Consider the following 27,381-nt stretch of genomic DNA (forward strand, 5'->3'; position numbering starts at 1 on the left):
TCTGTGGAAACAAAAATAGAAATCCTTTTCCCCAGTAACTTGTGCTTGAATTTAAATTTTGGAGTCAAAGCATTTTTTTTAATCTAATTTATTATTTTACATGTTGATCCCAGTTCCCCCTCCCTCCCTTCTTTTCTTATAAAAGAGTTTCCAAATCCTAGATTAGTTTCTACTTTAGGTAATTGAATGTGTGGTGAATGTTCAGTGATAAAGTAAATAAATGAATACAGTCTACCAATTTTCTAAAGGACAACACATTTATTCAGATTAGTAACTATGTGAGAAATAAGAAAAGCAGTCATGGAAGGAATATAAATGTGCAGAAGGAGTGAAATACTTTTTATTATATTTAGTAGAATTCTACTGAGAATGTCTTAAGGTCTATAAACAGTAGTCAATAAGTAAATGTTTCTAAAAACACAAAGTTTCTGTGTTTCTCTGCACCTTTAGTGACAACAACATCTCAGCAATCAACTGAACTGATGGAAACATCCACACCTGTTGTTGGTAACACAGTAAAATCTACTGTAGATTCAGATCAAACTGCAACAGGACCATCTTCATCTCAAAGCCAACAAACAAGCACAGAAAATGTTAAAGGAACAGGAAAGACTATTGTGTCAGCTGGAGTTACAGAGAGAACTACACAATCCTTTGAACAATCAGCAACTACTGGGCCATCAACTAAAGCACCAGAAACAACGAAGTTATCTATAAGTGGAACACAGACAACTGCCCCATCAACTAGAGCAACAGAGGCAAATCCAGACTCAGCTGGAGAAGACACAGGAACTACACCAACACCTAGAGTGGCATTGACATCTGGACAAACACCTGTAACCACAGTAGGAACTAATCCCACAGTTTCAGGGTCAGGAAGCATTGTAACAACTGGTAAATTGATTGTGACATCAGGACAGACCAATAGGGAGAAAGGCACATCTGAGACACTGCCTGAAGTAAAGGAGACATCCATAACTACAGTAGGGAGAACAGTGCAATCTACTGTAGTTTCAGATCAAGCTACAACATCTTCTGGCCCTACAATGACAACAGGGCCTTCATCATCTCATAGACTACGAACCAGTACAGAAAATGTTAGTGAAACAGGGGCAACTATTGTGTCAACTGCAGTTACAGAGAGAACTTCAAAGTCTTATGAACAATCAGCAACTACTGGGCCATCAAGTAAAGCACCAGTAACAACAAAAGTATCTACAATTGGCACACAGTCAACTGGCCCATCAAGTAGAGCAACAGAGGCAAATCTAGCCTCAGCTGGAGAAGCAACAGGAACTACTTCAACACCCAGAGTTCCAGTGACATCTGGAGAAACACCAGTGACCACAGCAACAACTAGTCCCTCAGTTTCAATGTCAGGAAGTACAGGAACAACTGGTAAATCAACTGAGACATCTGGACAGACAACTACGGTGAAAGGCATATCTGAAACACCACCTGAGGTGACAGAGACATCCACACCTAAAGTAGGGAGCACAGTGCGATCTACTGTAATTTCAGATAATTCCATGGTGTCTTCTGGTCCTACAACAACAACAGGACCTTCCTCATCTCATGGACTAACAACAAGTACAGAAAGTGTTAGGGGAACAGGGACAACTACTTTGTCAACTGTAGTTACAGAGAGAACTTCAAAGTCTTCTGAGCAATCAGCAACTACTGAGCCATCATCTAAAGCACCAGAAACAACAAAGGTATCTAAAAGTGGCACACAGACAACTGGCCCATCAAGTAGTGCAACAGAGGCAAATCGAGCCCAAGTTGGAGAAGCCACAGGAACTACAACAACACCTAGAGTGGCATTGACATCTGGACAAACACCTGTGACCACAGCAGCAACTAGTCCCTCAGTTTCCATGTCAGGAAGTACAGTAACAACTGGTAAATCAACTGAGACATCTGGACAAACCACTATTGTGAAAGGCACATCTGGAACATCACCTGAAGTGATGGAGACATCCACACCTAAAGAAGGGAGCACAGTGAGATCTACTGTAGTTTCAGAAAGTTCTATGGTGTCTTCTGATCCTACAACAACAACAGGACCTTCCTCATCTCATGGACTATCAACAAGTACAGAAAGTGTTAGGGGAACAGGGACAACTTCTTTGTCAACTGTAGTTACAGAGAGAACTTCACAGTCTTCTGAACAATCAGCAACTACTGGGCCATCAACTAAAGCACTAGAAACAACGAAGGTATCTACAATTGTCACACAGTCAACTCGCTCATCAAGTAGAGCAACAGAGGCAAATCCAGCCCAAGATGGAGAAGCCACAGGAACTACAACAACACCTAAAGTGGCATTGACATCTGGACAAACACCTGCAAACACAGCAGCAACTAGTCCCTCAGTTTCCATGTCAGGAAGTACAGTAACAACTGGTAAGTCAACTGAGCCATCTGGACAGACTACTATGGTGAAAGGCACATCTGGAACATCACCTGAAGTGACGGAGACATCCATACATACAGTAGGGAGCACAGGGCGATCTACTGTAGTTTCAGATCAAGCTACAACATCTTCTGGCCCTACAATGACAACAGGACATAAATCATCTCATGGACTATTAACAAGTACAGAAAGAGTTAGTGAAACAGGGATAACTATTGTGTCAACTGCAGTTACAGAGAGAACTTCAAAGTCTTTTGAAACATCAGCAACTACTGGGCCATCAAGTAAAGCACCAGAAACAACAAAGGTATCCACAATTGTCACACAGTCAACTGGCCCATCAAGTAGAGCAACAGAGGCAAATCCAGCCTCAGCTGAAGAAGCCACAGGAACTACACCAACACCTAGAGTGGCATTGACATCTGGACAAACACCTGTGACCACAGCAGCAACTAGTCCCTCAGTTTCCATGTCAGGAAGTATAGTAACAACTGGTAAATCAACTGAGACATCTGGACAAACCACTATTGTGAAAGGCACATCTGGAACATCACCTGAAGTGACGGAGACATCCACACCTAAAGAAGGGAGCACAGTGAGATCTACTGTAGTTTCAGAAAGTTCTATGGTGTCTTCTGGCCCTACAATGACAACAGGACCTTCCTCATCTCATGGACTATCAACAAGTACAGAAAGTGTTAGGGGAACAGGGACAACTATTGTGTCAACTGCAGTTACAGAGAGAACTTCAAAGTCTTTTGAAACATCAGCAACTACTGGGCCATCAAGTAAAGCACTAGAAACAACAAAGGTATCCACAATTGTCACACAGTCAACTGGCCCATCAAGTAGAGCAACAGAGGCAAATCCAGCCTCAGCTGAAGAAGTCACAGGAACTACACCAACACCTAGAGTGGCATTGACATCTGGACAAACACCTGTGACCACAGCAGCAACTAGTCCCTCAGTTTCAATGTCAGGAAGCACAGTAACAACTGCTAAATCAACTGAGACATCTGGACAGACTACTATGGTGAAAGGCACATCTGGAACATCACCTGAAGTGACGGAGACATCCATACATACAGTAGGGAGCACAGGGCGATCTACTGTAGTCTCAGATGAAGCTACAACATCTTCTGGCCCTACAATGACAACAGGACATAAATCATCTCATGGACTATTAACAAGTACAGAAAGAGTTAGTGAAACAGGGACAACTATTGTGTCAACTGCAGTTACAGCGAGAACTTCAAAGTCTTTTGAAACATCAGCAACTACTGGGCCATCAAGTAAAGCACCAGAAACAACAAAGGTATCCACAATTGTCACACAGTCAACTGGCCCATCAAGTAGAGCAACAGTGGCAAATCCAGCCTCAGCTGAAGAAGCCACAGGAACTACACCAACACCCAGAGTTCCAGTGACATCTGGAGAAACACCAGTGACCACAGCAACAACTAGTCCCTCAGTTTCAATGTCAGGAAGTACAGGAACAACTGGTAAATCAACTGAGACATCTGGACAGACAACTACGGTGAAAGGCATATCTGAAACACCACCTGAGGTGACAGAGACATCCACACCTAAAGTAGGGAGCACAGTGCGATCTACTGTAATTTCAGATAATTCCATGGTGTCTTCTGGTCCTACAACAACAACAGGACCTTCCTCATCTCATGGACTAACAACAAGTACAGAAAGTGTTAGGGGAACAGGGACAACTACTTTGTCAACTGTAGTTACAGAGAGAACTTCAAAGTCTTCTGAGCAATCAGCAACTACTGAGCCATCATCTAAAGCACCAGAAACAACAAAGGTATCTAAAAGTGGCACACAGACAACTGGCCCATCAAGTAGTGCAACAGAGGCAAATCGAGCCCAAGTTGGAGAAGCCACAGGAACTACAACAACACCTAGAGTGGCATTGACATCTGGACAAACACCTGTGACCACAGCAGCAACTAGTCCCTCAGTTTCCATGTCAGGAAGTACAGTAACAACTGGTAAATCAACTGAGACATCTGGACAAACCACTATTGTGAAAGGCACATCTGGAACATCACCTGAAGTGATGGAGACATCCACACCTAAAGAAGGGAGCACAGTGAGATCTACTGTAGTTTCAGAAAGTTCTATGGTGTCTTCTGGTCCTACAACAACAACAGGACCTTCCTCATCTCATGGACTATCAACAAGTACAGAAAGTGTTAGGGGAACAGGGACAACTTCTTTGTCAACTGTAGTTACAGAGAGAACTTCACAGTCTTCTGAACAATCAGCAACTACTGGGCCATCAACTAAAGCACTAGAAACAACGAAGGTATCTACAATTGTCACACAGTCAACTCGCTCATCAAGTAGAGCAACAGAGGCAAATCCAGCCCAAGATGGAGAAGCCACAGGAACTACAACAACACCTAAAGTGGCATTGACATCTGGACAAACACCTGCAAACACAGCAGCAACTAGTCCCTCAGTTTCCATGTCAGGAAGTACAGTAACAACTGGTAAATCAACTGAGACATCTGGACAGACTACTATGGTGAAAGGCACATCTGGAACATCACCTGAAGTGACGGAGACATCCATACATACAGTAGGGAGCACAGGGCGATCTACTGTATTTTCAGATCAAGCTACAACATCTTCTGGCCCTACAATGACAACAGGACATAAATCATCTCATGGACTATTAACAAGTACAGAAAGAGTTAGTGAAACAGGGACAACTATTGTGTCAACTGCAGTTACAGCGAGAACTTCAAAGTCTTTTGAAACATCAGCAACTACTGGGCCATCAAGTAAAGCACCAGAAACAACAAAGGTATCCACAATTGTCACACAGTCAACTGGCCCATCAAGTAGAGCAACAGAGGCAAATCCAGCCTCAGCTGAAGAAGCCACAGGAACTACACCAACACCTAGAGTGGCATTGACATCTGGACAAACACCTGTGACCACAGCAGCAACTAGTCCCTCAGTTTCCATGTCAGGAAGTACAGTAACAACTGGTAAATCAACTGAGACATCTGGACAAACCACTATTGTGAAAGGCACATCTGGAACATCACCTGAAGTGACGGAGACATCCACACCTAAAGAAGGGAGCACAGTGAGATCTACTGTAGTTTCAGAAAGTTCTATGGTGTCTTCTGGTCCTACAACAACAACAGGACCTTCCTCATCTCATGGACTATCAACAAGTACAGAAAGTGTTAGGGGAACAGGGACAACTTCTTTGTCAACTGTAGTTACAGAGAGAACTTCACAGTCTTCTGAACAATCAGCAACTACTGGGCCATCAACTAAAGCACTAGAAACAACGAAGGTATCTACAATTGTCACACAGTCAACTCGCTCATCAAGTAGAGCAACAGAGGCAAATCCAGCCCAAGATGGAGAAGCCACAGGAACTACAACAACACCTAAAGTGGCATTGACATCTGGACAAACACCTGCAAACACAGCAGCAACTAGTCCCTCAGTTTCCATGTCAGGAAGTACAGTAACAACTGGTAAATCAACTGAGACATCTGGACAAACCACTATTGTAAAAGGAACATCTGGAACATCACCTGAAGTAAAGGAGACATCCATACATACAGTAGGGAGCACAAGGCGATCCACTGTAGTTTCAGATCAAGCTACAACCTCTTCTGGCCCTACAATGACAACAGGACCTTCCTCATCTCATGCACTATCAACAAGTACAGAAAGTGTTAGTGAAACAGGGACAACTATTGTGTCAACTGTAGTTACAGAGAGAACTTCACAGTCTTCTGAACAATCAGCAACTTCTGGGCCATCAACTAAAGCACCAGAAACAACAAAGTTATCTCTAAGTGGCACACAGTCAACTGGCCCATCAAGTAGAGCAACAGAGGCAAATCCAGCCTCAGCTAAAGAAGCTACAGGAACTACTTCAACACCCAGAGTGCCAGTGACATCTGGGCAAACACCTGTGACCACAGTAGCAACTAGTCCCTCAGTTTCAGTGTTAGGAAGTACAGTAACAATTGGTAAATCAACTGAGACATCTGGACAGACTACTATGGTGAAAGGCACATCTGGAACATCACCTGAAGTGACAGAGACATCCACACCTACAGTAGGGAGCACAGGGCAATCTACTGTAGTTTCATATCAAGCTACAACATCTTTTGGCCCTACAATGACAACAGGACCTTCATCAGCTCATGGACTATCAACAAGTACAGAAATTGTTAAGGAAACAGGGACAACTATTGTTTCAACTGTACTTAAGGAGAGAACTTCAAAGTCTTTTGAAACATCAGCAACTACTGGGCCATCAACTAAAGTACCAGAAACAACCAAGGTATCAGTTACTGACACAAATATACCTGACTTGTCAACAGGTGTAACTTTAAGAAACGTGTCATTAGTTGAAGAATCGACTACAACTGCAGCCTCAGCTAAAGTAATGTTAACTACTAAGGTAACAGTCACTGGCTTGGGGACTATTAATTCATCAACTGCTGTTGCAGAGACAACTGTGTCATATGATGGAAAATTATTTTCAACTGGATCAGGAGCTGGAGTGTCCATTTCATCTGTGCAAACACCTGCAACTACTGGTGTTTCCAAAGCTTCACCACAATCTATAAGCACAATTGGTGATTTGACTTCAACATTGAAATCATCACCTGAAATGTCTGTAACATTTCATCCTTCAAGTGGAAGCACAATTACATCCAATGTATTTACTGAAGTTCCTGGAAGAACTGTACCAGCTGAGGAAGGAACTACAAGCAGAGGAAATACTACTACAGGAACAAGAGCAGAGTCTACAACAAATAAAGGTAACTGTGATTAGCTCAATATAAATGTTTGCATGTGCTATGTCAATGCTTGCTCTGATTTCCTTTAGGGTATTGTAAAAGGTTACAGTAATTAAATTAAAAATTAAGTCTTTAAATTGGTGAATATGCCTTTTTCCCAAAGTACCCTTGTTCCAATGTGAATTTCTAGCCTTCATGAGAAATTTGTTATCTTTCTAATACAAAAATAACCAATTGTGTCAGGATGATGATGGAGGCAGGCATATTAGATGCCTAGACTCTGATCAGTACTTCTGATAACAAAGCAATCAAGGCTCACCTGTGCAGTGCCAGTGACTCTTCATAAGCATTTCTTTGATCCCACCTATGATAAAACTAAGTAGTATAACCAAAGACCTGATTTCCAAAAGAGATGCATTATCTCTCATAATTTATCAATGTATGGATTTGGGATACATGATAGAATGTTCACTATTTTTACTAAAACCACATATGATATCACTTTTCCCAAGAATAGAAAAAGTATCATTGATCCACCAATTTGCAGGTGATGGCATGACCAGATTGACCACACCTGAGTAATCAGACAAGGGAGAGTTAGGGTATGTCTCAGAGTATCCCTTTGCATAAGGTGGTCCAATAAATCCAGCAAGGAATAGTCATGGGGATGATTTATATAATTAAATAGCTGATTAAACTGTCTAATATTTTATGTTTCATGTCTTTTTAGGTGATGTAGGGCTTTCCTTAAAGAATAGGCAACTGTCTTCACAGAGTTTAACTGGGAAATAAGTTTATAACAAAGCAGTGGAGATCTGTTCTATGTGACAGCACAACACTAATCTGGGTTGTGTCACATGTATTAATTTTCACAGCAGCCAATGTTTTTGGAAACATGCATTTTAACATTTTCTAACAAGGACTCTAAGGGGAATTTCAGTTAGCAGGGTAGGTGAGGCATCACACTTAGGAGATTGGATGGCAGGTTGGGTTCCTACTTTCCAGCCACCACTCTCCCTCTTGTGGTAATGGCTATAAACTGGGAAGAAAGGGTATTATCCTTAAAAGGAATGCCAGTGAGGCCTCTGCTGTTAGAAATTTAACTAAACACACAGGCACACACACACACACCACCAAACAGCAACATAATCAGCTAGTGCAGAAGGTGCCACACTACACCTGTAGATTAGGACAATATTTAAACTGTTCTGTGCCATATTTCTCTAGTTTTGTTACATTTGATTCATTTTTGTTGTCTGTGAACTATATGTCATGTGCTATGAGAATTGTATGAGAAAAGATTTTGATAAAATCTTTTGATAAAACATTTGATAAAACATTTTGATAAAAGTTATTGGGTAATAAGAAAATGAACAGTTATATACCATTAATGAGACAGCTATGTGAAGGGCTAAAAGGTGAGCACATTAAAGATACATTTCCCCTTGTGACTAAAGAAAATCACAGTTTCAAGCCTGAGTCAGTGAAACCAGAGATCAGCAAGTCCAGATGACAGTTGTCCATGTTTTTGGAATTTGTTTCACTTGCTTTCATTTTTGCTAGCCCGGTAGTGCCTGTTGGGATCCACTGGAGTTCCAGGTGGAAGTGGTGCTGTCACAAAGTCTGAACACAGGAGTGATGCACATCCAGATCACTGTTCCCTCATACTACTTCACTGCTCCTGGCTTTCTATTTGATTTCATGTCCCACATGTCCCTAGCCCAGCATTTGCAACAGGGGGACCACTGTGAACATGGTTGTCTGTTGGAATTTTGACACATTTGTATGCTGAGCAATCAGGAATATAATTATTTGTCTAAAGATATCATCTCATTTAATTATGGGGACATTCTTTATTTTCTCATGTTGTTCATGAAAAACACAACCAAAGACGTTATCTAACTTGGTGTCAGTTTTGCAGCAAGTCAAGTGGTAGAACTGCTGTATTTCCCTCCCTCTGCTAACTCCGAAGTCTCTGCTTTGCAATGTGATAGCATCCTCTTTAAAGCAAATTGCACCATGATCTGTAATAATCCAGATGAAAACCTTGCTTTCAAAGGAGCAGTTTTCCTCCCATTTCTAATGCAACCTGAAGACACAAGTAATGAAAGGCCTTACATTTTACCACACTGACTCTCTGCCCCTGCAATTATTTTGTGAAAAAGCTTCTGAGAGTTTTAGTGGACAAACTTATAATACTATTGTTGTATTAATTAGGAATTTGATCATTCCTTATATATCATTCCAACTTGACATCAAGTTCACAAATGCCTATCTGGTAAATTAAGTTTGTAGTGCTACTAATTTTTCAATGTTATTGTGCATTTAATGTCTGGAATAGAAAGGTACTCAAGGTCATAGTACTAGAGATTTCTAGGCCAGCAAGGTGGTTCAGTCAGTGAAGGTGCCTGCCATGGAATTCTGTAGACTGAGTTTGGTTGCCAGAACCCATGTAAAGTGGAAGGATAGAACTAAAATTTTTCTGATGACCTCCACATGTGAACCCTGGAACCTCTTACTCTAGTGTGAGTGAATGTGTGCGTGGGCATTTTTATACATGAGAGTGCACATACACACACCACCACCACCAACAACAACAACAACAGCAAAAACAATGGTGGCAACAACAGGGGCTGGAGGGATGACTCAAGGCTTAAGGTCATTTGTTCCTCTTGCAGTAAACCAGGGTTCATAACTGACTGTAACTCAAGTTTCAGGGAACCTGACACCTGTTTCTTGCCTCTGCAGGCAACAGACACACACACACACACACACACACACACACACACACACACACACACACACTACACATATATACATGTAAGCAAAACACACATACACATAAAATTACAATAATGTAAATTCTTAGTTTGTAGAGTATCACACAATGGAGGCTTTAATGGGTAGACTAGTCTGGTTGTGGTGATGCATGCTTTTAATCCCAGCACTTGGGAGGCAGAGGCAGGTGGATCTGTATAAGTTCGAGGTCAGCCTGGTTTACAAAGTGAGTTCCAGTACAGCCAAGATTGTTAACACTAAGAAACCCTCTCTTAAACATCCCCTGCCACATACACCAAAAATAAATAGACTAAAGGAATAGAATTTATGGATAAATATGTAGGTTTAAGGACTAGATTGCTCACCCTACTCTGGTAAAGATTTATGCTTCATTTATTCTAAGTTGGTTTTAGGAATAAATTGAAAACTTAAACTGAAACTCCAACAAATTTGTAACAACAAATTCAAACCATGGTAACTCAAACAAAAATGAATTAGGTAATTCATTTTAAATGTAGAACACCACCATTATAAACTAATGCATTGGCTGCAAGGAACTGGTAGGATACATTTTTTTAAATGTGTTTTTCATTTTCAAGACTTAATCTTTACTAAGAGTCAAGGAATAACCAGAGGTTGTAGACATGTACCTGGGAGAAAGGAAACAGCTTGCTTTTAGTTTGACAATTTACATCTTAAATGATTACTTAAAGGACCATGTTATAGTATACTTCACAAACATTTCATTCGTTTTTTCTATTTTCTTTACTAGAACCATTTGACAGATTTCCAGACATTTTAGTTGTAGGTAAGTTGCACAAAATATATGATTGCATAATGTGTAGCAACATACCTTTTTTTTTTATCTTTGCCACGTGAAATTTCAAAATAGTAGCTGGAGCAGAGAGAGTGGCACAAGCTTGTAATCTTAGCTAATTGAGATGCTGAGGCCCGGAGATCCCAAGGTCAAGATCTGGTTGGGTGGCTTAATGAAAACATCTCAAAATATCAAGTAAAAAAAGTTCATGGCTAGGACTCAGTGAGAATGCCTGACATGTATCCAGGTCAACACACACACACACACACACACACACACACACACACACACACACTCATATACACACATACATATACACACATACACACACTCACATACACCATACACACACACATACCTTCATACACACACACACACACACACAGACACACACTCATACACAAACATACACACAGACACATATATAGACATATACTCATATACATATATATACAACACCCACACTTACACATACATACACACAAGGGGTAGGGAAGACAGAATCTCAAAGTATGTGACCAGTTTCCAAAATTTATAATCTAATACATAAATAAATAAAATTTTAGGGATTAAGTTGTACACTTAAAATTATTTTATGTTTTTATTTTAGAGCCATCAAGACAGCCTGCAATAACAGGTAAGATAATATGAGATTATAAATTCACATTGGAAAAAATAGTGTTGTGTTAACTAGGAAACATTGCAAGATGTATCTATCAGATTGAAATCTTTCTGATCATGAACTTCAAGTTAGCTTTTGATGTTTGTGCTTTTGCCTTCTCTCTTCTTGTGCCTTCCCAAATCATAGTAATAGTGTGTTGATGTCCTTCAGATTTTACACACCTGACTATGTACGAGTAAATAAACTGACAAAAGTAAAACAAAACATCTTTCATGTTACAAAAACACAAAGCTACAGTTCTCAAATATTAGTGCACCACCACTACCACCCAGCTAGACATGATGACTTTCATAAAACTTCAGTGCTAAAAAGGCATACCAGTATGTTTATCCTTTCCTGAAATCCCCCAGAGTTCATGCCTCCACTCTTTCTTAGGAGCTAAAACTTTCACAGAAGTCTGGGGCAGTACTGGAACTAAATTCATGACAGATGGGGATGAGCAACCCATGATGTGGATGTGAGCATGAGCACTGGATGCTATTCTTAATTCCTATGACTTTTCTAGACCCTTCCATTGACTTATCAGAAAGTGGGCTTTCCTGAAGAATATTGTAGTTAAAAGAACATTTTTTTAACATTTTAAAGAATCTACCAATAGACTCTGAAAATAGGATGAATGATCTAATTATTCTGCAGGATTTCTCCTGTACATAAAAACTACATTAAGATATTCATGGGATCTCTAGCCTGAAAAGTAGAGATAACATAAATCAGCCTTAGAAACAGTCCTATACACAGGTTTCTATATCCCCAAAGCAATACTAATAATTAGTATTTTCTTGATATTTAAAATTCTCATCAAACCTACTAACACATTGTCTTCTACTTCTGGGCAATAAATAAGTGTATTTTGGAGAAATTCACCTGCCTCTCCCATAGACTGTTAAGAATGGTGGTTCAAGTGAGAACTGGGGTAACCAGTGCAGTATTCCCACCATCATATCAGGTGCCAGAGAAAATGGACTAAATAAGAATCTGTAGACTTCTAGAGAGTAAGTCTTCCAGAGACCAAGAGCCACTGTGTTGATTCCTGTCCCTTCTGTGTTTCAGCCACCACGGGCCTTACCTCTGCCACAACTGTTGCCCCAAGCAGTTCTAACACAGGTGAGTTCATGATGTAATGTGAGTATCCCATGTGCCCTCTTATCACTGCATGCTCCCTCTGATTCATTGAAAGAGAGTCACAGGGTATCATCCTTAAATATTTGCCAATAATCCATTTCCTCTTTCGTCCTCCCAGAGGCCATAACTTCCCTATGAGTAAATGGAACAATAGAAAGTGAAGTAACCATGGGTGAACACTGAGGGGTTTGAAACTTCCCTCCTAGTAATTCCTTCAAATCTTCTAAAAATATCAATTTAATGAGTCCTGTTGTTGATAAAATAATGGGAAAAAAGCCAAAAACAAACAAACAAACAAAAACCCACCTTTATCTCCCCAAGTTCACAAGGACTTCTGTCCATGGTTCTCAACCTATGGGTTGTGACCCCTTTGACAAACCTCCATCTCCAATTTACGTTGGAGTTGTGATTCATAACAGTAGCAACATTAGAGTTATAAAGTAGCAATGACAATAATTCCACTGTGTTAACTGATCATGAATCTAAACTAATGGCCAATACATGATATGGGAAGAAGTTTCCTGCCCACATTCAAAGCAAGTGGCATTATGGTTGAGAACGGTCTCAGGAGACTTGATGTAGAATCATTGTATGGGACAGCTTCTACCATGGCCGGTCTCAGCAGTGGCTTCATAGGGCTAGGATTCCTGTTTGAATCAACTGCTAGACACATAATTGAACTCATGAACACAATTGCGTTCTTGTTTTAGGGACCACTGGTACAGTCTCCAGGGAAACTAAAGAACCAGTGAGGTCTAATACAGGTAGTTATGGAAATACATTCCAAATGTGGATGTTATATCATTATAGCAGTACAGGGTATAGTTTCCTAGACCACAATTTTTACTCCTTTCTTTGTTTGCTCTCCCAGAGGCCACAACTTCCGCAGAGGGCAGTGGAACTACCCATGGAGAAGTTCCAACAGGTGAGCTATTATTCTGTGAAGTCGTGAGTTCCTTAATTGTATTGTATTATTAAATGTATTCTTGATGTGTGTCACTATTCAACCCCATTCTTCTCACCATAGGGACAAAGGGAAGAGCAGATGAAGACATCAGTGGTTCTTCCGAGGAAAGCACATCTGGGGAAAGAGGTACTGAGGGTATTTGGCAGAGAACATCAAGTAAGGAACTTTGGCATTTATGTTTGTGCCTCAATGGCTTGTCAACAGGGCGTCATGGAACACTCCCTGAAAGTTGTATTGGTGATGCAGCCAAAATCAACTTCCCTATGACTAAATCCAGCCAAAAGAACTATGATAACAGGTGTCTTCTATAAATTTACCAAAGGAGTAATGTGTTCTATGTTCTATAGAAACATCTCAAATTGTCTTAAAACCACAAAGCCAGAGATATATGTCTATTACTGAGTAGAGAAAATTAAAGGCCTTTTTTCTTTACAGAAATGAGGGTGGAAATTTTGTTATGTCTGCTAAGTAAGCTACTATAAGATAGGCTTCTCAGGAAATGCCTTCATTTATTTTGATATAATCCCTGAAACTAAGCAGTGGGTGATATATATTTATTGAATAAATTAAATAGTTGGAGTGTAGAAAAAAATACTTAAACCTGGAACAGCAGGGCTGGTGAAAGCACACAATCCAAGCACTGCTAAGGAGATAAAGCAGTTTCTAAAAGGCCCCTTCCACAGTTGTGCAGTGCAGAATCCCAGATGAGAGCATTTGCTGTATACACTGGTTCTGTCAGTGTGAAACGTTCTCTCTATTGACTTCATGCTTTCTCATTCCAGGTACCACCCATGCAGCTGTCAGTGAAACTAAGGCATCTGGGAGTTCCAGCACAGGTAAGCTAAGCATTCTGAAAGTAGGGTGCATGGCACTGCCTGTGGTGCAGTGTCACAAATTCCTTCCTGAATTTCTGTCTTTCATCCATTTCTCTGAGAAACCACGACTTACACAGGAGTCAGTGAAACCATGGTCATAGGAGAGAATGTGGGTGGGAATGAATGGAGGCTGTATGGCTTTTGAGTGATGATAAATTGCAATTATATTTCCTTTCTTAGTAATAAGTTCTCATTGCAATCAGCATTGTCTTCATTTGTGACTAGGCTCTGGATCAATTTAGGCAGAATATAGGAGACCTTATATAAGTGAGTCTCTGTAAACTGAAGTGGGCATGGCAATTATCTGGAAAGTTTCCTTTTTCCATTTGTCATTTCAGAAATCATTACATCGGCTGGAGGAAATACAGGTTCAGAGAGTTCTATTTCAGGTAAACAGAAGGCCAAAATGAGTTTTAAAAATTACTTTAATATTAGTAGATTCTTCCTTGAGTAGAAACCAGATAATGTGCCTTGCTGGCCATTCTTTTAGGACAGAGTTTCTAAACCTGTGGGTTGTGACCCCTTTGGGAGGAGGGAGTTGGACAACATTTTCACAGTTGTTGCATATCAGATATCCTGCATATCAGACATTTACATTATGATTCATAACGTAGCAAAATTATAGTTAAGGCAATGAAGTAATTTTATGGTTGGGGGTCACCACAAAAAGAGGAACTGTAGCAAAGGGTTGCAGCATCAGGAAGGTTGAAAACCACTGTGTTAGGATGATAATGTATCTTTACCTTGGTCATGACTCCTTTCCCTCTTTATGTCAGATACCACAAGTCTCTGGCATGACTTTACTTTGAATCTTGTGGTTCCAGCATAGGGAAACCAATGACTTAACAGAAATGCAAGGAATTTAGTAATGAGAGCCCCCCAAAAAACACATAGTAGGCATTAGTAACCATGTGGTTCTGAACTACTTCTTTGCTGTTATTTGTCTGTTTAGAGGCAACAACTCAAGCAGCAAGACCTCAGATGCTGGAGTCCACTAACTCAGCCTCAGCAGCTAATTCCCTTCCCCTTCATTTTAAGTTGTCCAATATAATGAATTTCTGGAGATTTTCCCCAGTCCATCTTTAAGTACAAATTGCCTGGATGATCACACATTACTCCATGTGAACTGACCTTTCATTTTTTAGATATAAACTTGTTGGCCCATTACTAGTGTTTCTTATTGGTTATCTATGTCTTAAATATTAACCCATTTCTATTAATCTAAGTATTTGCACATGGTCTTATCTTACCGGAGAGAGGACCTCTTCTTTTTCAAGTCTACATCTTGAATCTTTTCTTCTACGTCTCCCAGAAACCTCTTGTCTCCTAGTCCCACCTATCATCCTTTCTATGTTTAGAGAAAATGGCATAACTAGGAATCATGAATCATCTGTCAGTAGAAGCAAGAGAGTTAACTCAAGAGGCCCATACATTTACCCTAAACCCAATTTAGGTTGGATAGGTTCATAAACTACTCCCTCCTTCTGTGATTTCAGTCACCAGAGGAGGGACCACTGGTCCAATGGGAGCCTTGGAATTTCTACACTCATTAGTCATGAAAATGGTTGGGGAGTTTGTCATCTCTGAACTGCAGAGGCTGCATATTTCCCTAATGTTAACAACCTGAGCTTTATTCCACCTCTGTTCAGGGCCTACAGCTTCTGGAGAAGTTGGAGCACATGCTGGAGTTAAAACAACAGCTAGTCAGTGACTTGCATTTTCAGCCTTTAGAATGGTTTGTGACTCACGATCTGTAGTAGATAGCAAATGACAGCAAAATGGACAGAAACAGGGGTTGGTGATCCTTTTGACAAAATACACATGATCTCTTTTTGCCATGGAACTTTCATTTTATTTGATAAAATGTCAAGTGAACCAAGCATGACCCTCTTCCTTTCAGCTACTCCCTCGGCATAGTAGTCTCCTAGACAGTTTTGTTGCTGTTGTTGTCTTAACCATCTTGCTATTTAGGTGTTACTTCTGGTTCAGCTGGAATTTCCAGAGACCTAGAGAATTCCACTTCTGGGTAGTAGAGATGTCTTATTCAGACTTTATCATGGATTTTTTTTTTCTCATGACTACTGCCTAAATTTATCCCCTCAGGAGTCCCCACTGAAGCACAAGATAGCCAAAGCACAGGAGGGAAAACAGGTGAGTGTAGGAAAATCACTTCTGCCAGAAACACTAAGCCATAGCAAAAGATTGAGAGTTTGTAAGAAAATGGGTTTTGTTTCTCTTTTGGACGCAAAGGCTCCTTTGTTGATGACAAGAAGCATGAATGAATTTTTTTCAACTCTGTCCTGTTATTAGGAGTGGGGGGAGCACGACTATGGTTTCTTAATCTGGAACTGGAGCATCAACAAGTGAAAGTTGGCTATACTACCCTTCAGATATACCTGTGGCTTTGTTCCTAAGGGGCTGAGTCCAGGATTTCTGGAAAGGAAGTAGGCCAAAATGGGTTCAGGGATAACAGGGAAACTTCCTTTTATGATAAAACTTGGAAGCCTTTTGAGGAAAAAAATGTTTTCACCTGATTCTTGGGAAGATGTAGCAGACAGCCTGAGAGCTCTATGCTGTTTTGACATAGAGCTATATTCTGGTCTCAGAATTATAACCCTACCTCTGCCTTCTAACCTGTAGGATTCCAGGCTGTGCCACCATACCTAACTCAGTATGAGATTCAAAAGGTTATGGATGATGCTGGTCCTGGAATAATCTATACTCCCTTCCTTTTGCAGATTCCACTTCAGTAGCAGCTGAAGTCACAACCAGTGCCCACATACCCCAGCCAGGTAAAAATAGAGAGGTCCAATGGACTCAAATGAATCCCAGGAAGTTTATCTCTTCTACATTGGGTCCACCTTCTCATGAATCTGCCATCACTGAGATGAATACACACAGGCCTGATGTTGATTCTTGCTATTGTGAGTAAAACATTGTACTATCATTCCCCCTGCTCTAGAAACTACTACAAGAACAACAGAAGGTCAAACCACTGAAAACAAAACAGGTCAGTATGAGAAGCCCTCTAGTTGCTTCAGGGTCCTCTGGTGTTTCTGGTACTTAAAAAAGAAAAAAGAAAACAAAAATGTGCTAGTGTCTGTAGTATACATTAAAAGCAAAACCTTCAGTAAGAAACAGTGATTTCCATGTTATAACCTCTGTAGTGGGGGCAGGGGATATTATAGGTGCAGTTATGATTGTTATTGTTTATTTATTGATTAAGGAAAAATATAAAAAAATTAAGATTCCGTGGAAGAGGAGGCGAGTGGAGTGTTTCTGTCTTCTAGTTGGTAGTCATGAGTGAAGACAGTTAAATGTTATACTGGCTAGGTGGGCAGCAAATTTCTACCAAACATGAAAGCAGAGACTTGAAGATGCATGGGTGAATTCAGGACTCAGATAGAAGCTGCAATGCAAAGTGTGAGGGTCAAGGAGAAAGATGAGGAGATACCGAAAAGTTCATGAGTTGCTTTGAGTAATATATAGAAATTGAAAGTTTCTTTTAAGAATGGCCATCCTAGCCAGTTTGTGTTCCTTTGCTTTTGGTAGAGTGGAATAACAGTAAAAATCTGACTTTCAGCAATTTTGAATTAGGATTTAAATTTAGAATTTTGCAAATACGCCTGATCCCTATCTGTGAAGTATATAAACTTAAAGGTCTACATGCATATTATGTGCTTAAAGAATTTGGGAGAATTGAACAAATTAAAGCATTTCAAAGGGTTGAAAAAAGATAAATGTTCTTATAGTCAAAACTGTGTTGTTATTATAATTATATTTCAGTGTAGTAAAATCATCCCTTACCGTTTCACTGGCCTATTCATCAGAATTGTTTCTCCAGGAAAAATTTCAAGAGAAGTTTATCTTCTTCTTTCAATGCAGATTTCTGTTCCATTAAATTTTGGGGTCTAAAAGAAATACCCTACAATAGTAGGTTGTCGGGTGCTCTAAATAGCACAGAAGGGAGAGGGTGGTACATCTGCAAGCCTGAAAGTATAGCCAATTATTTCAGCGATATAGTAATGGATCAGGCAAATGTATTTTCCCCAACACCATGAGAGCATTTCAAAAATTCCAGAGGCTAACAGGTTTTCTGTTTTTTACACAGTGTGTTCAGGCCCACCTCCACCAGCCCCAGGTGAGTGGACCCCCATGCAGAGGAATTTCATGGCGATGGTTCTTCTTGTGCGTCAGGTTCTGAGGTCCAGTACACAAATAGGCATGAATGTTATAGAATAAACTAAGTACACAAATTTGGCCTTTACTTGCCAAACAATGTGTAAGTTATTTTCTCCTTCACAAACAAATATGGCCAAGAAATACATGCCAATTTGCCTGCTAGCTCTTTCATGAAACTATGTATCCTGGTAAGAGGTAGTTAATGTTACTGCTCTCATAACAGTGGACATTTAATGAGCTACATAATATAACTTTGGGGGTTTTGTTCTAGCTGAAAATTGCAAGTGTGCCTGAGTTTAATAATTTCAGAGAACTTTATTGCATCCCCACTGCTTATAAGATAATGCAATGCATTTTATAGTAAGCATTTAATAAAGAAAGTAATTTTGACCTCATTTAGTGGGGAAATGAAAATTTAAAAAAACAGTTTTCATAGAAGGCATACAATAAAGTTTACAATAAGAAGTAAATAGATGTCCTATGGAGAATGCAGGTTTTAGAATTGGAATTTGAAAGCAATAAGTAGACTATTCAAGAGCCAGTAAATGAGAGGACTGAATTGTTTAAAGAGGTGGCTTTAATATGGGAGACCTTGGAGACTAAAGTATTCCTTTTTTTTAAAAAAAAAAAAAACTAACATTTAAAATAAAAGCAATTAGATAATTAGGCACTAGGGAAATTGCTGTAGCTGTGGTGCAGAGAACTGATTGGATCAGAAAGGAATCTATACAGTTGAGCCGCTGGGTTGATGATGGTGAGGTGGATTAGCTAAGAACAAAGAAAGGAAAGGCTTAAAATCAGGTTGAGAAAAACAAACTGCAATTAATGTGAAAGTTTTCTAAGTCTGATGTTAGGGCAAGAATGTGACAGTCTGTTTTGTGCATTTGTGTTGGACATTATTGAAGAGCTGTTGGAACACTGTATAGTCATAGAGTTACGGCTGGGGATTTAGATCCATGGTAAAATGCTTGCCTAGCAAGCACAAAGCCCTGGGTTTGGTCCTCAGCTCTGGAAAAAAAGGACAAAATAACATAGAGGTGGAGCTGTGTCCATGGCTTTAAAATGTTCATGGATTCAAACAAGTTAGAAATCGGAGAGCCTTCCACGTAGTGTACATCATGGGGGGAAAGCCCCACTGAAAAGACTAGAGACAAAATAAGAACAGTGGAGAAGACTTTCTAGCATGACCGGACTGTCCTGAATGTTAAACTTACAAAAAGGAGAACATTTTCTTGAATGTGAAAGTTTATGGCACCTATGACAGGGAATTTACATGGTTGATTAAGGAAATTTGGATCTTTGGATTTGCCAATGATAATGTCTTGGTACTTACTGCATTGTAGAGGTGAAAATCAGTTTTATAAGATAGTGAGCTGGATAGTGTACACACACACACACACACACACACACACACACACACACACACACACACACACAGTGTACATTTATACAAAACACTTGGCTGGAAGCAGGTAGGTGTCATTTAATCATTTATCCTCCTTCAGGCACAAAAATCTCCATTGAATGACCTTTAAAATCCTGGTGTCAGTTACTGTGTGGGGCCCCCTGCTGGTTATCTGTAAATAGTAAGTGGTTGTAATTTGCAACATTCAATGAGCATTTATCACTTTCTGTTAACAGTGTGTCATGGTCCACTGGGAGAAGAGAAATCTGTAAGTATAAATGTCCACTTTAATCTCAATTTCCTTTCTGCCTCTTTGTGAAAAATGTCTAAACATGGTTTGTATCTGTAGCCTGGAGATGTATGGACATCTAATTGCCATCAGTGTACCTGTACTGAAGAAAGGGCTGTGGACTGCAGACCTAAGGAGTGCCCTTCTCCACCCACCTGCAAAACTGGAGAGAAGCTTATGACATTCAAATCGAATGATTCCTGCTGTGAAATTGGCCACTGTGGTATGTATCTGCAATACATTATACAAACTAAATCTGTGCATTGTTTTCCTGTTGATACATTCAAGGGATGTTTTTGAGGTAATATGTCACACATGACACTAGGATCTGGTAAATATAACAGAAATAGTATTTCTTAAAATATATTATTGGTGTAATAAAAAAAACTAGAATTAAGAGATGGTAACAACATCAATAAGGCAATGATAATATTCTAAGGAAAGCATAATTGGTTGATAAGTATGCTCCCATCTACAAATTCTTCATAATTTTTTTTTTCAAGACAGGGTTTCTCTGTGTAGCTTTGTAGACCAGGGTGGTCTCGAACTCACAGAGATTCCCATGCCTCTGCCTCCTGAGTGCTAGATTAAAGGTGTGGGCCACCACTGCCAGGCTCTTCCTTCATAAATGCTAAAGAGGTATATTAAATTTATTTTTCAGAACCAAGAACATGTTTATTTAACAATACTGATTATGAGGTAAGCCCTTTCTTCTCTCTTTTAGTTATATAATCATATGAATAAACCACACCAGAAGGTTTTCAGTGTGTAATTTAAAAAAAAAATTGTTTAAAAAACCTTTTGGTAAAGGCCAAGGATAAGTTCTTTTTCGCATTAGTTATATAAAACGCAGCACTGGGATGCTCCTTCCAAAGGAAGCAGTCCTCTCTCTCAATCATTAAGCAGGCAGCAATCAATCTCAGAAGGGAAGTTCCCCAGGGTCACACCAGATGGAAAAGACATACTGTGCAACTTTGAAAACAATGAACAGAGTCCAGCTGTAATTACAGCCAGAAAGATCAGATGGCCAAACTGCCAGCGATCAAACAAAAACATTTCAGGCTCCACCCACTCCGGGGAGTGACCTGTGCAGGCTGGGGCTTAACTCTCTAGAAAAGGCTTTGTGAAACTACAGGTGTCAATGATTCCCAAACTGATATTAATGCTCTCAACTGGTGTTAGTAAATACTGAAAACCCAAACTAAGGTAAACGAAGCATTCGAAGAAAAAAATATAAAATTTACCTCACTCACATTTCCAAAATTGGTGTGACTCTAGAAACCACAAAACCTAAAGGTTCAAGACAAAAGAGGAAATTCCAAAAAATTTGCAAGTGAAAGAGTTGAAATAATAAAAGTCCAGTTTCATAGAAAATTTATCTTAGGGCCGAATGCCTTAAGTCAGTAGTTTTCAACCTGAGGGTCATGGCCCCTTTTAACAGGGGTTGGATATCAAATACCAGGCATATTAGGTATTTACATTATAATTCATAATAGTAACAAAATTACAGTTATGACATAGCAATGAAATGATTTTATAGTTGGGGTTCACCACACATGAGGAACTATATTAAAGGGTTGCAGCATCAGGAAGGGTAAATCCACTATCCTAAATTAAAAATTGTTTCTCAGACTATGGTTTGAACATTAGATAGAAATTAATTACAAAACAGTCCAAAGAGCTGTAAGGTAGAAGTAAGGTATCTTGTGAAGCTGGCCATTAACCTTACTTTAGAGATTTGTTTTTACTTTATGTGTATAAATGTTAAGATATAAGTTTTATGAGTATATGTCTACATGTATGAATGTGTACCACATGAGTCCTTGGTGCCCTCAGAAGGCAGAAGAGGGCACCGAACTCCCTGGAACTGAAGTATAGATGGTGAGTCACCATTTGGGTATGAGAGCTAAATTCTGATCCTTTGGAAGAGCAGCAAGGACTCAACTACTGAGACATATGTCCTATTAGTCCTCATTTAGACTTTTATCTATTATTAGTGTGTGTGCATAGAGCACAGCACATGTGTGAAGGCCAAGGGCATCTTTTAGGCATCAATTTTCTCTATTAGTTGATTCCTATGATCCAACTCAAGGTATCAGTTCAGCTTGCAACTAGTACTTTACCTACTTAGACACCTTACAGACCCATGCCATTTTGTCCACTTCGATGTTCTATTCCTCTTGAAGCATAGATCACAACAGAAAATATTCATTCTTGAAAAAAATTCTTAAACATATAACACAGTGACTATCATAAGTGTCATTTTGAAGGTTGGAAATCTTGATGCACTCTATGCACCCAATGGAGAATTTTGATTTATTCACTAAAGGAAAGTGCCACCTTTCCTGTTTACAAGTGAAAGTACTCTTTACAGACACTAAAATCAGAAATTTCATCTTTTCTTTTTTTTGCCAGTTTTAATTGATAAGTTAAATTATATTCCAAGGGAAATAATTTCTCTCTTCCCCTAACCCTTGCAGATTGGTGCATCCTTTGATGACCCTAGAAACCCATGTGTCTCCTACACCTGCAACAGCACTGGCTTGATGGCCCTGGTTCAGGACTGCCCAAAGCAAACCTGGTGCACAGAAGTAAGTCATGGTCTAACAAAGGCAAGCAAGGTCACCACTCAAGTTCAATTCAGACCCTTCTCATCTTTCTGCTCCTTTGGGAATGTAGGTCTTTGGCCAGGAGATGCAAATCTATCATCAGTTCCATGAATCTTTATACTAATTCATGTACCAAGAGCCAGATGATTCTAGAAATATCAGCTTTTATTGAGTATATTCCTCATCCCAAGAATGAGTTTTATTTTTTCCAGCTTCACAAAACTTAATTTAGTACTATTTTAAAAGTAGGTTATTACAAAAATATTAGCTATTTATTCATTTGTAATAGTATAGGAGAGTTTCTTTATTAAAAAAAAAACAATGCCGTTCTACTCCCTATTGCACACATTTGAAGATATTATTTTATTCATTACATTTTCCCCATTTTTTAATTTTATTTCATTTTACATTCCAACCACAGTTCTTCCTCCCAATCCTCCTCCTACCCCCCTTTGCTTCCTCCCACATTCCCCTTACCTCCCTTATGTTTGTTTATTTTAACTTATGTGTATGAGTGTTTTATCTGCATGTGTGTATGAGTATTATGTTCATGCCTGATACCCTTAGAGGTCAGAAGAGGGCATTGGTTCACTGGAAAAGGAGTATGGGTAGTCATGGGTTCTAGAAACTAAATCTGGGTCTCTGTCTCCCTCTGTGTGTATAAATTTGACTACATGCATATGTGTGTGCATGCGGGCATGCATGCGTGTGTGTGTATGTATGTGTTTGTGTGTGTACATTTATATGCATAGTAATTAGAGAATATCAAATCATGGATTCAAAAGGGAGCATTCAATGATGCAATTAGATTTTAATAAATTTTAAATTTTTCTTAGAACAACAACAAATAAAGCAGCTACCACTCTTACCTATTGAGCCAAATCCCTCTTCATTATTTTATAGACAAAACTAAAAGCCATCTTTTTAAATGAAAGCTCATGATTAATTACTTCCTTTAATAATTCAAATTCTCAAAAATGACATGTGTATGTACTACCTATATCTTTGTGCCACAAACATCATTTCTTTGCCTTCATACTTTAGTTTCTATTACTGTAATGAATACCGCAATCAAAAACAACTCAGAGAGGAAAGGATTTATTTATTTTACGATGTCACATGTCAGTAGGGAAGTCAGGGCAGGAACCTGGAGACAGGAGCTGATGCAGAGTCCATGGAGAAGTGCTGCTTCCTAGTTTGCTCTCCAAGACTTCCCCAGGCTGCTTTCTTATAGAACCCAGGACCACTAGCCCAGGGTTGGCACTGCCTGCAGTGAATTGGCCCTTCTATATTAATCAAGAAAAATGACCTTTAAGCTTTCCTACTGACCAATCTAGTTGGGACATATTTTAAAATGAGGTTCTCTCTCCTCAGCTGTTTCTAGCTGGTGCCAACAACACTCAGTTTTTATATTAATGCTTGATATTAAATTAAAACTTTTCTTTCTGAATCTGTAATTTATAGCATATTTTAAAGTATTATTTTAAAATTCTAATATTGTATTGCAATAGTTTATTTGGATTTCATCTTAAGAGGTGGGAAGATTAGAATTTGAAGCAAAGCTTAAGTGCAGATCTTGAGTAAAAGAAGCTGACAGCATCTGGTATTGTGTTAAAAGGATTTTTCCTTTGAAGTAAGTGAAGCATAATTTGTTTTCATATTTGCATATTCTTTTTCCTTCTCTTCCTGTCATTGCAAAATCTTAGTCTTAAACATTCAATATCATGTTTATTACCAAGTTCAACTCCTTCTGCTCTTGCCTAGCCTCAGCATTGACATCAACATGCTCATCTCTTTCCATTTCCCCTTCAGTTGGTATTTTAGTATATTAAGAAATGCATTTTTCATTCAATATTTAATTTTTCTATTTTTTTCCTACAGGGAGAGAGAACCTATGATTCAAAGAAATGTTGCTATACATGTAAGTGAACCTTTAAAAATACAAAATATCTAAGTGGCTGTAAAAGTAGAATTTATTAAGATAGAATGACACATCATTAATAGAAGGTTTATCCATTATGTTAAAATACAGAAACCTGATTTGTAAATATGCTACCAACTTATATGCTTGCAAAGAGTGTTATGGCTATTTATTGATAGTAGTAGTTTTTCTTCTAAAAAAAAATGATGAGCACTTATGTTTACAAGTGAATTTGTCTTGATGCCTATGTTAAAAAAAAAAAAGACAACTTTTTTGTCCTAACACCAGTAGTTTGTGTTGTAAACCTGTGTGCTAGAACACAGAACTATATGATCGATCAGCAATAGAAATGCTCTTTAGCAATATCCCATCATCTTCCCTGTTCTGACTGCCCCCCCCTTTTTTTCTTCTACTTATTGCTTCCATTCCCCTTAACCTGCATCATAGTAACAATCTATCTATACAAGTCTTTACCAGGTGCCTTTCACAGCCTGTGTTGAGATAGTTATCTCCCTTAATAACATGGTAAAGTAGTTGGTCCACCTCTCCCCTTTAGTTAAGATAATGTACGCCAAATAATAGCTAAGATATTAAATCTCACTTCCTTGTCTGTTATGCACTTTGTTTTAGGTAAGAGTGACTGCAGAACTTCACCTGTGAATGTGACCATTAGATATAATGGCTGTAAGAAGAGAGTTGAGATGGCAAGATGTGCAGGGGAATGCAAAAGGACCCTCAAGTAAGTTTCCCTTTGAATGCGTTCTGTGACTTAACTTGGTGCTTATAGAGAAAATCAAGCAATATCACATAGGGGAGCTTGATATGAAAGAACTGCGAGGTTAGGGCATAATGGAAAAATAAATAAACACTATGATCTGATGAATAAAATCATCACTTAGCTGATCGGTTATTCTGAGGTCATTTTCTAAACATGCTTAAACATATTTGTGATAAATACATGCATTTTCCTGTAGTGACTATAGAGGGTCATTACTCAAGGAAGTACATTAGCCAATCACTTTAAAGTTGAATTTTAGACTGGCATTATATGTTTTCCTTAATATTCCATTTTACATATAGATAAATTTAGTGAGGATAATTTGATAATGATTTCAAATCACTATTATATTCTTTTGCACCATAATATTCACATTATTCAGTGACAACTCTTTCTTTTTAATATCATTTTGTCTCAAATGCTGATTGTCACTGATCTACATCAGAGTTTTGTAGCTGGAAGGGATACAAGTTCTAGAAAAAGATCACATTAAATAAAGGCTAGTAAGCTAATTAAGAAAGTTATTGGAACCTAAAGTCTAGTTATGTGATGTTTGCAAATATTTCAAAATATTTATTACTGATTTCCTTTCTCTTAGGTACAATTATGAGACCTTCCAATTGGAGAATTCATGTATTTGCTGCCGTGAAGAAAACTATGAATACAGGGACATTGAACTCGATTGTCCTAATGGCGGCACCATCCCATACAGATACAGGCACACTACAACTTGCTCTTGTCTGGACCAGTGTGAACAGTCTTCAGCCAGTTAATACCTGCATTGCCTTTCTGGTTGCACTTATATTAGTCAGGAAGAAAAATAATTAAATAGTGTGAATGGATAAATCTGAGATGTCTTATTTTAAAAGTGAGGCATTCCATTCTGTTGTTGACAGTGCCTGTAAAATAAACCCAATGGTGCAAGTATGTAGTGAGTATGTGGTTTTTTTTACACAGTATGAATTCTGTAAATTACAGAGAACACAAGCCAGGCATGACTCCTAGTGCCCTAGGACCATTGATCTGTTCCATTCCCTCCCTCCTATCACTGTTCAACAGCAATGTAGTCTTCATTCTTTTCCAGTTCCCTGTCTGAGCTGCACCACCATTTTTACTGTGCTACATCCCCCTCTCCTGCAACACCTTGGCTTCCTCATAGTTCTCAAGTTATAACTGCATCATGTTCCTCCTTTCATTTTATGTAGGTGTCTTGACATACTGTATCAGCATAGGCAAACACACCAAGGGTTTTCTATCTTAGTCCAAACACAGTGAATCACTGTTCTAGAGGTTACAGCTTGTTATCTCCAAATTACTAGTATTAAACTATTGGGAGCTGAGATAATAAACTCAGAAGGTATAAAAGTTTATTCCTTTCTAATGCACAAGGGTGGGAAAGTTTGGATAAGCCTAGCATCTTTCTCTCTCTCTTTTTTATACCTATTATTTGAACATCCATCTTCCACCTTTTGCATTGATGGTCACAAATGGTCCTCTCTCTTCCATAATTTTTCAATCTTAGTCCAGCCAACAAAAAAGTGGTATGGGAGATGGGGAGTTATTGATGTTTGTTCTTTGATAGCAGGATCTAGAAGTTGTACACATTCTTCCATAAACAACTGGTTGGACAAAATGCAGAGTCCAAAGGAATCATAAACAATGACTTTAAGTGAAGATATAATTATTACCTTTGTAAAAAAAAAAAAACAAGCAATTAGGAACTTCCCCCCAAAGTCCA

At 38.9% G+C, this 27,381-nt stretch overlaps 1 protein-coding gene and 2 long non-coding RNA genes across 3 annotated transcripts in view; all 3 read left to right on the plus strand.

The window, feature by feature from the left end:
- Muc19 (mucin 19, oligomeric) overlaps positions 1-26,444 on the plus strand; it is a 206,712-nt gene extending 180,268 nt beyond the window's left edge. Inside the window, exons 135-150 of the mRNA XM_051189114.1 lie at positions 451-7,239; positions 11,424-11,450; positions 12,546-12,599; positions 13,328-13,381; positions 13,489-13,542; positions 13,645-13,710; positions 14,367-14,420; positions 14,798-14,848; positions 17,198-17,251; positions 20,283-20,314; positions 20,396-20,558; positions 20,997-21,034; positions 22,816-22,926; positions 24,826-24,865; positions 25,496-25,604; positions 26,242-26,444. Of these exons, the coding sequence (XP_051045071.1) occupies positions 451-7,239; positions 11,424-11,450; positions 12,546-12,599; positions 13,328-13,381; positions 13,489-13,542; positions 13,645-13,710; positions 14,367-14,420; positions 14,798-14,848; positions 17,198-17,251; positions 20,283-20,314; positions 20,396-20,558; positions 20,997-21,034; positions 22,816-22,926; positions 24,826-24,865; positions 25,496-25,604; positions 26,242-26,416 (7,871 nt within the window). The 3' untranslated portion in view covers positions 26,417-26,444. The remainder of the gene's footprint in view (positions 1-450; positions 7,240-11,423; positions 11,451-12,545; positions 12,600-13,327; positions 13,382-13,488; positions 13,543-13,644; positions 13,711-14,366; positions 14,421-14,797; positions 14,849-17,197; positions 17,252-20,282; positions 20,315-20,395; positions 20,559-20,996; positions 21,035-22,815; positions 22,927-24,825; positions 24,866-25,495; positions 25,605-26,241) is intronic.
- Positions 10,767-12,599, plus strand: LOC127225576 (uncharacterized). Its single transcript, XR_007834831.1, has 3 exons — positions 10,767-10,804; positions 11,424-11,450; positions 12,546-12,599. It is a non-coding gene; the product is annotated as an uncharacterized LOC127225576 (long non-coding RNA).
- Positions 14,795-17,251, plus strand: LOC127225575 (uncharacterized). The gene is made up of 3 exons (XR_007834830.1): positions 14,795-14,848; positions 16,563-16,610; positions 17,198-17,251. It is a non-coding gene; the product is annotated as an uncharacterized LOC127225575 (long non-coding RNA).
- Positions 26,445-27,381: the final 937 nt, after the last annotated feature.

The sequence above is a fragment of the Phodopus roborovskii genome, unplaced genomic scaffold (genome assembly GCF_943737965.1).
Source record: "Phodopus roborovskii unplaced genomic scaffold, PHOROB, whole genome shotgun sequence".
NCBI classification, from domain to species: Eukaryota; Metazoa; Chordata; class Mammalia; order Rodentia; family Cricetidae; genus Phodopus; species Phodopus roborovskii.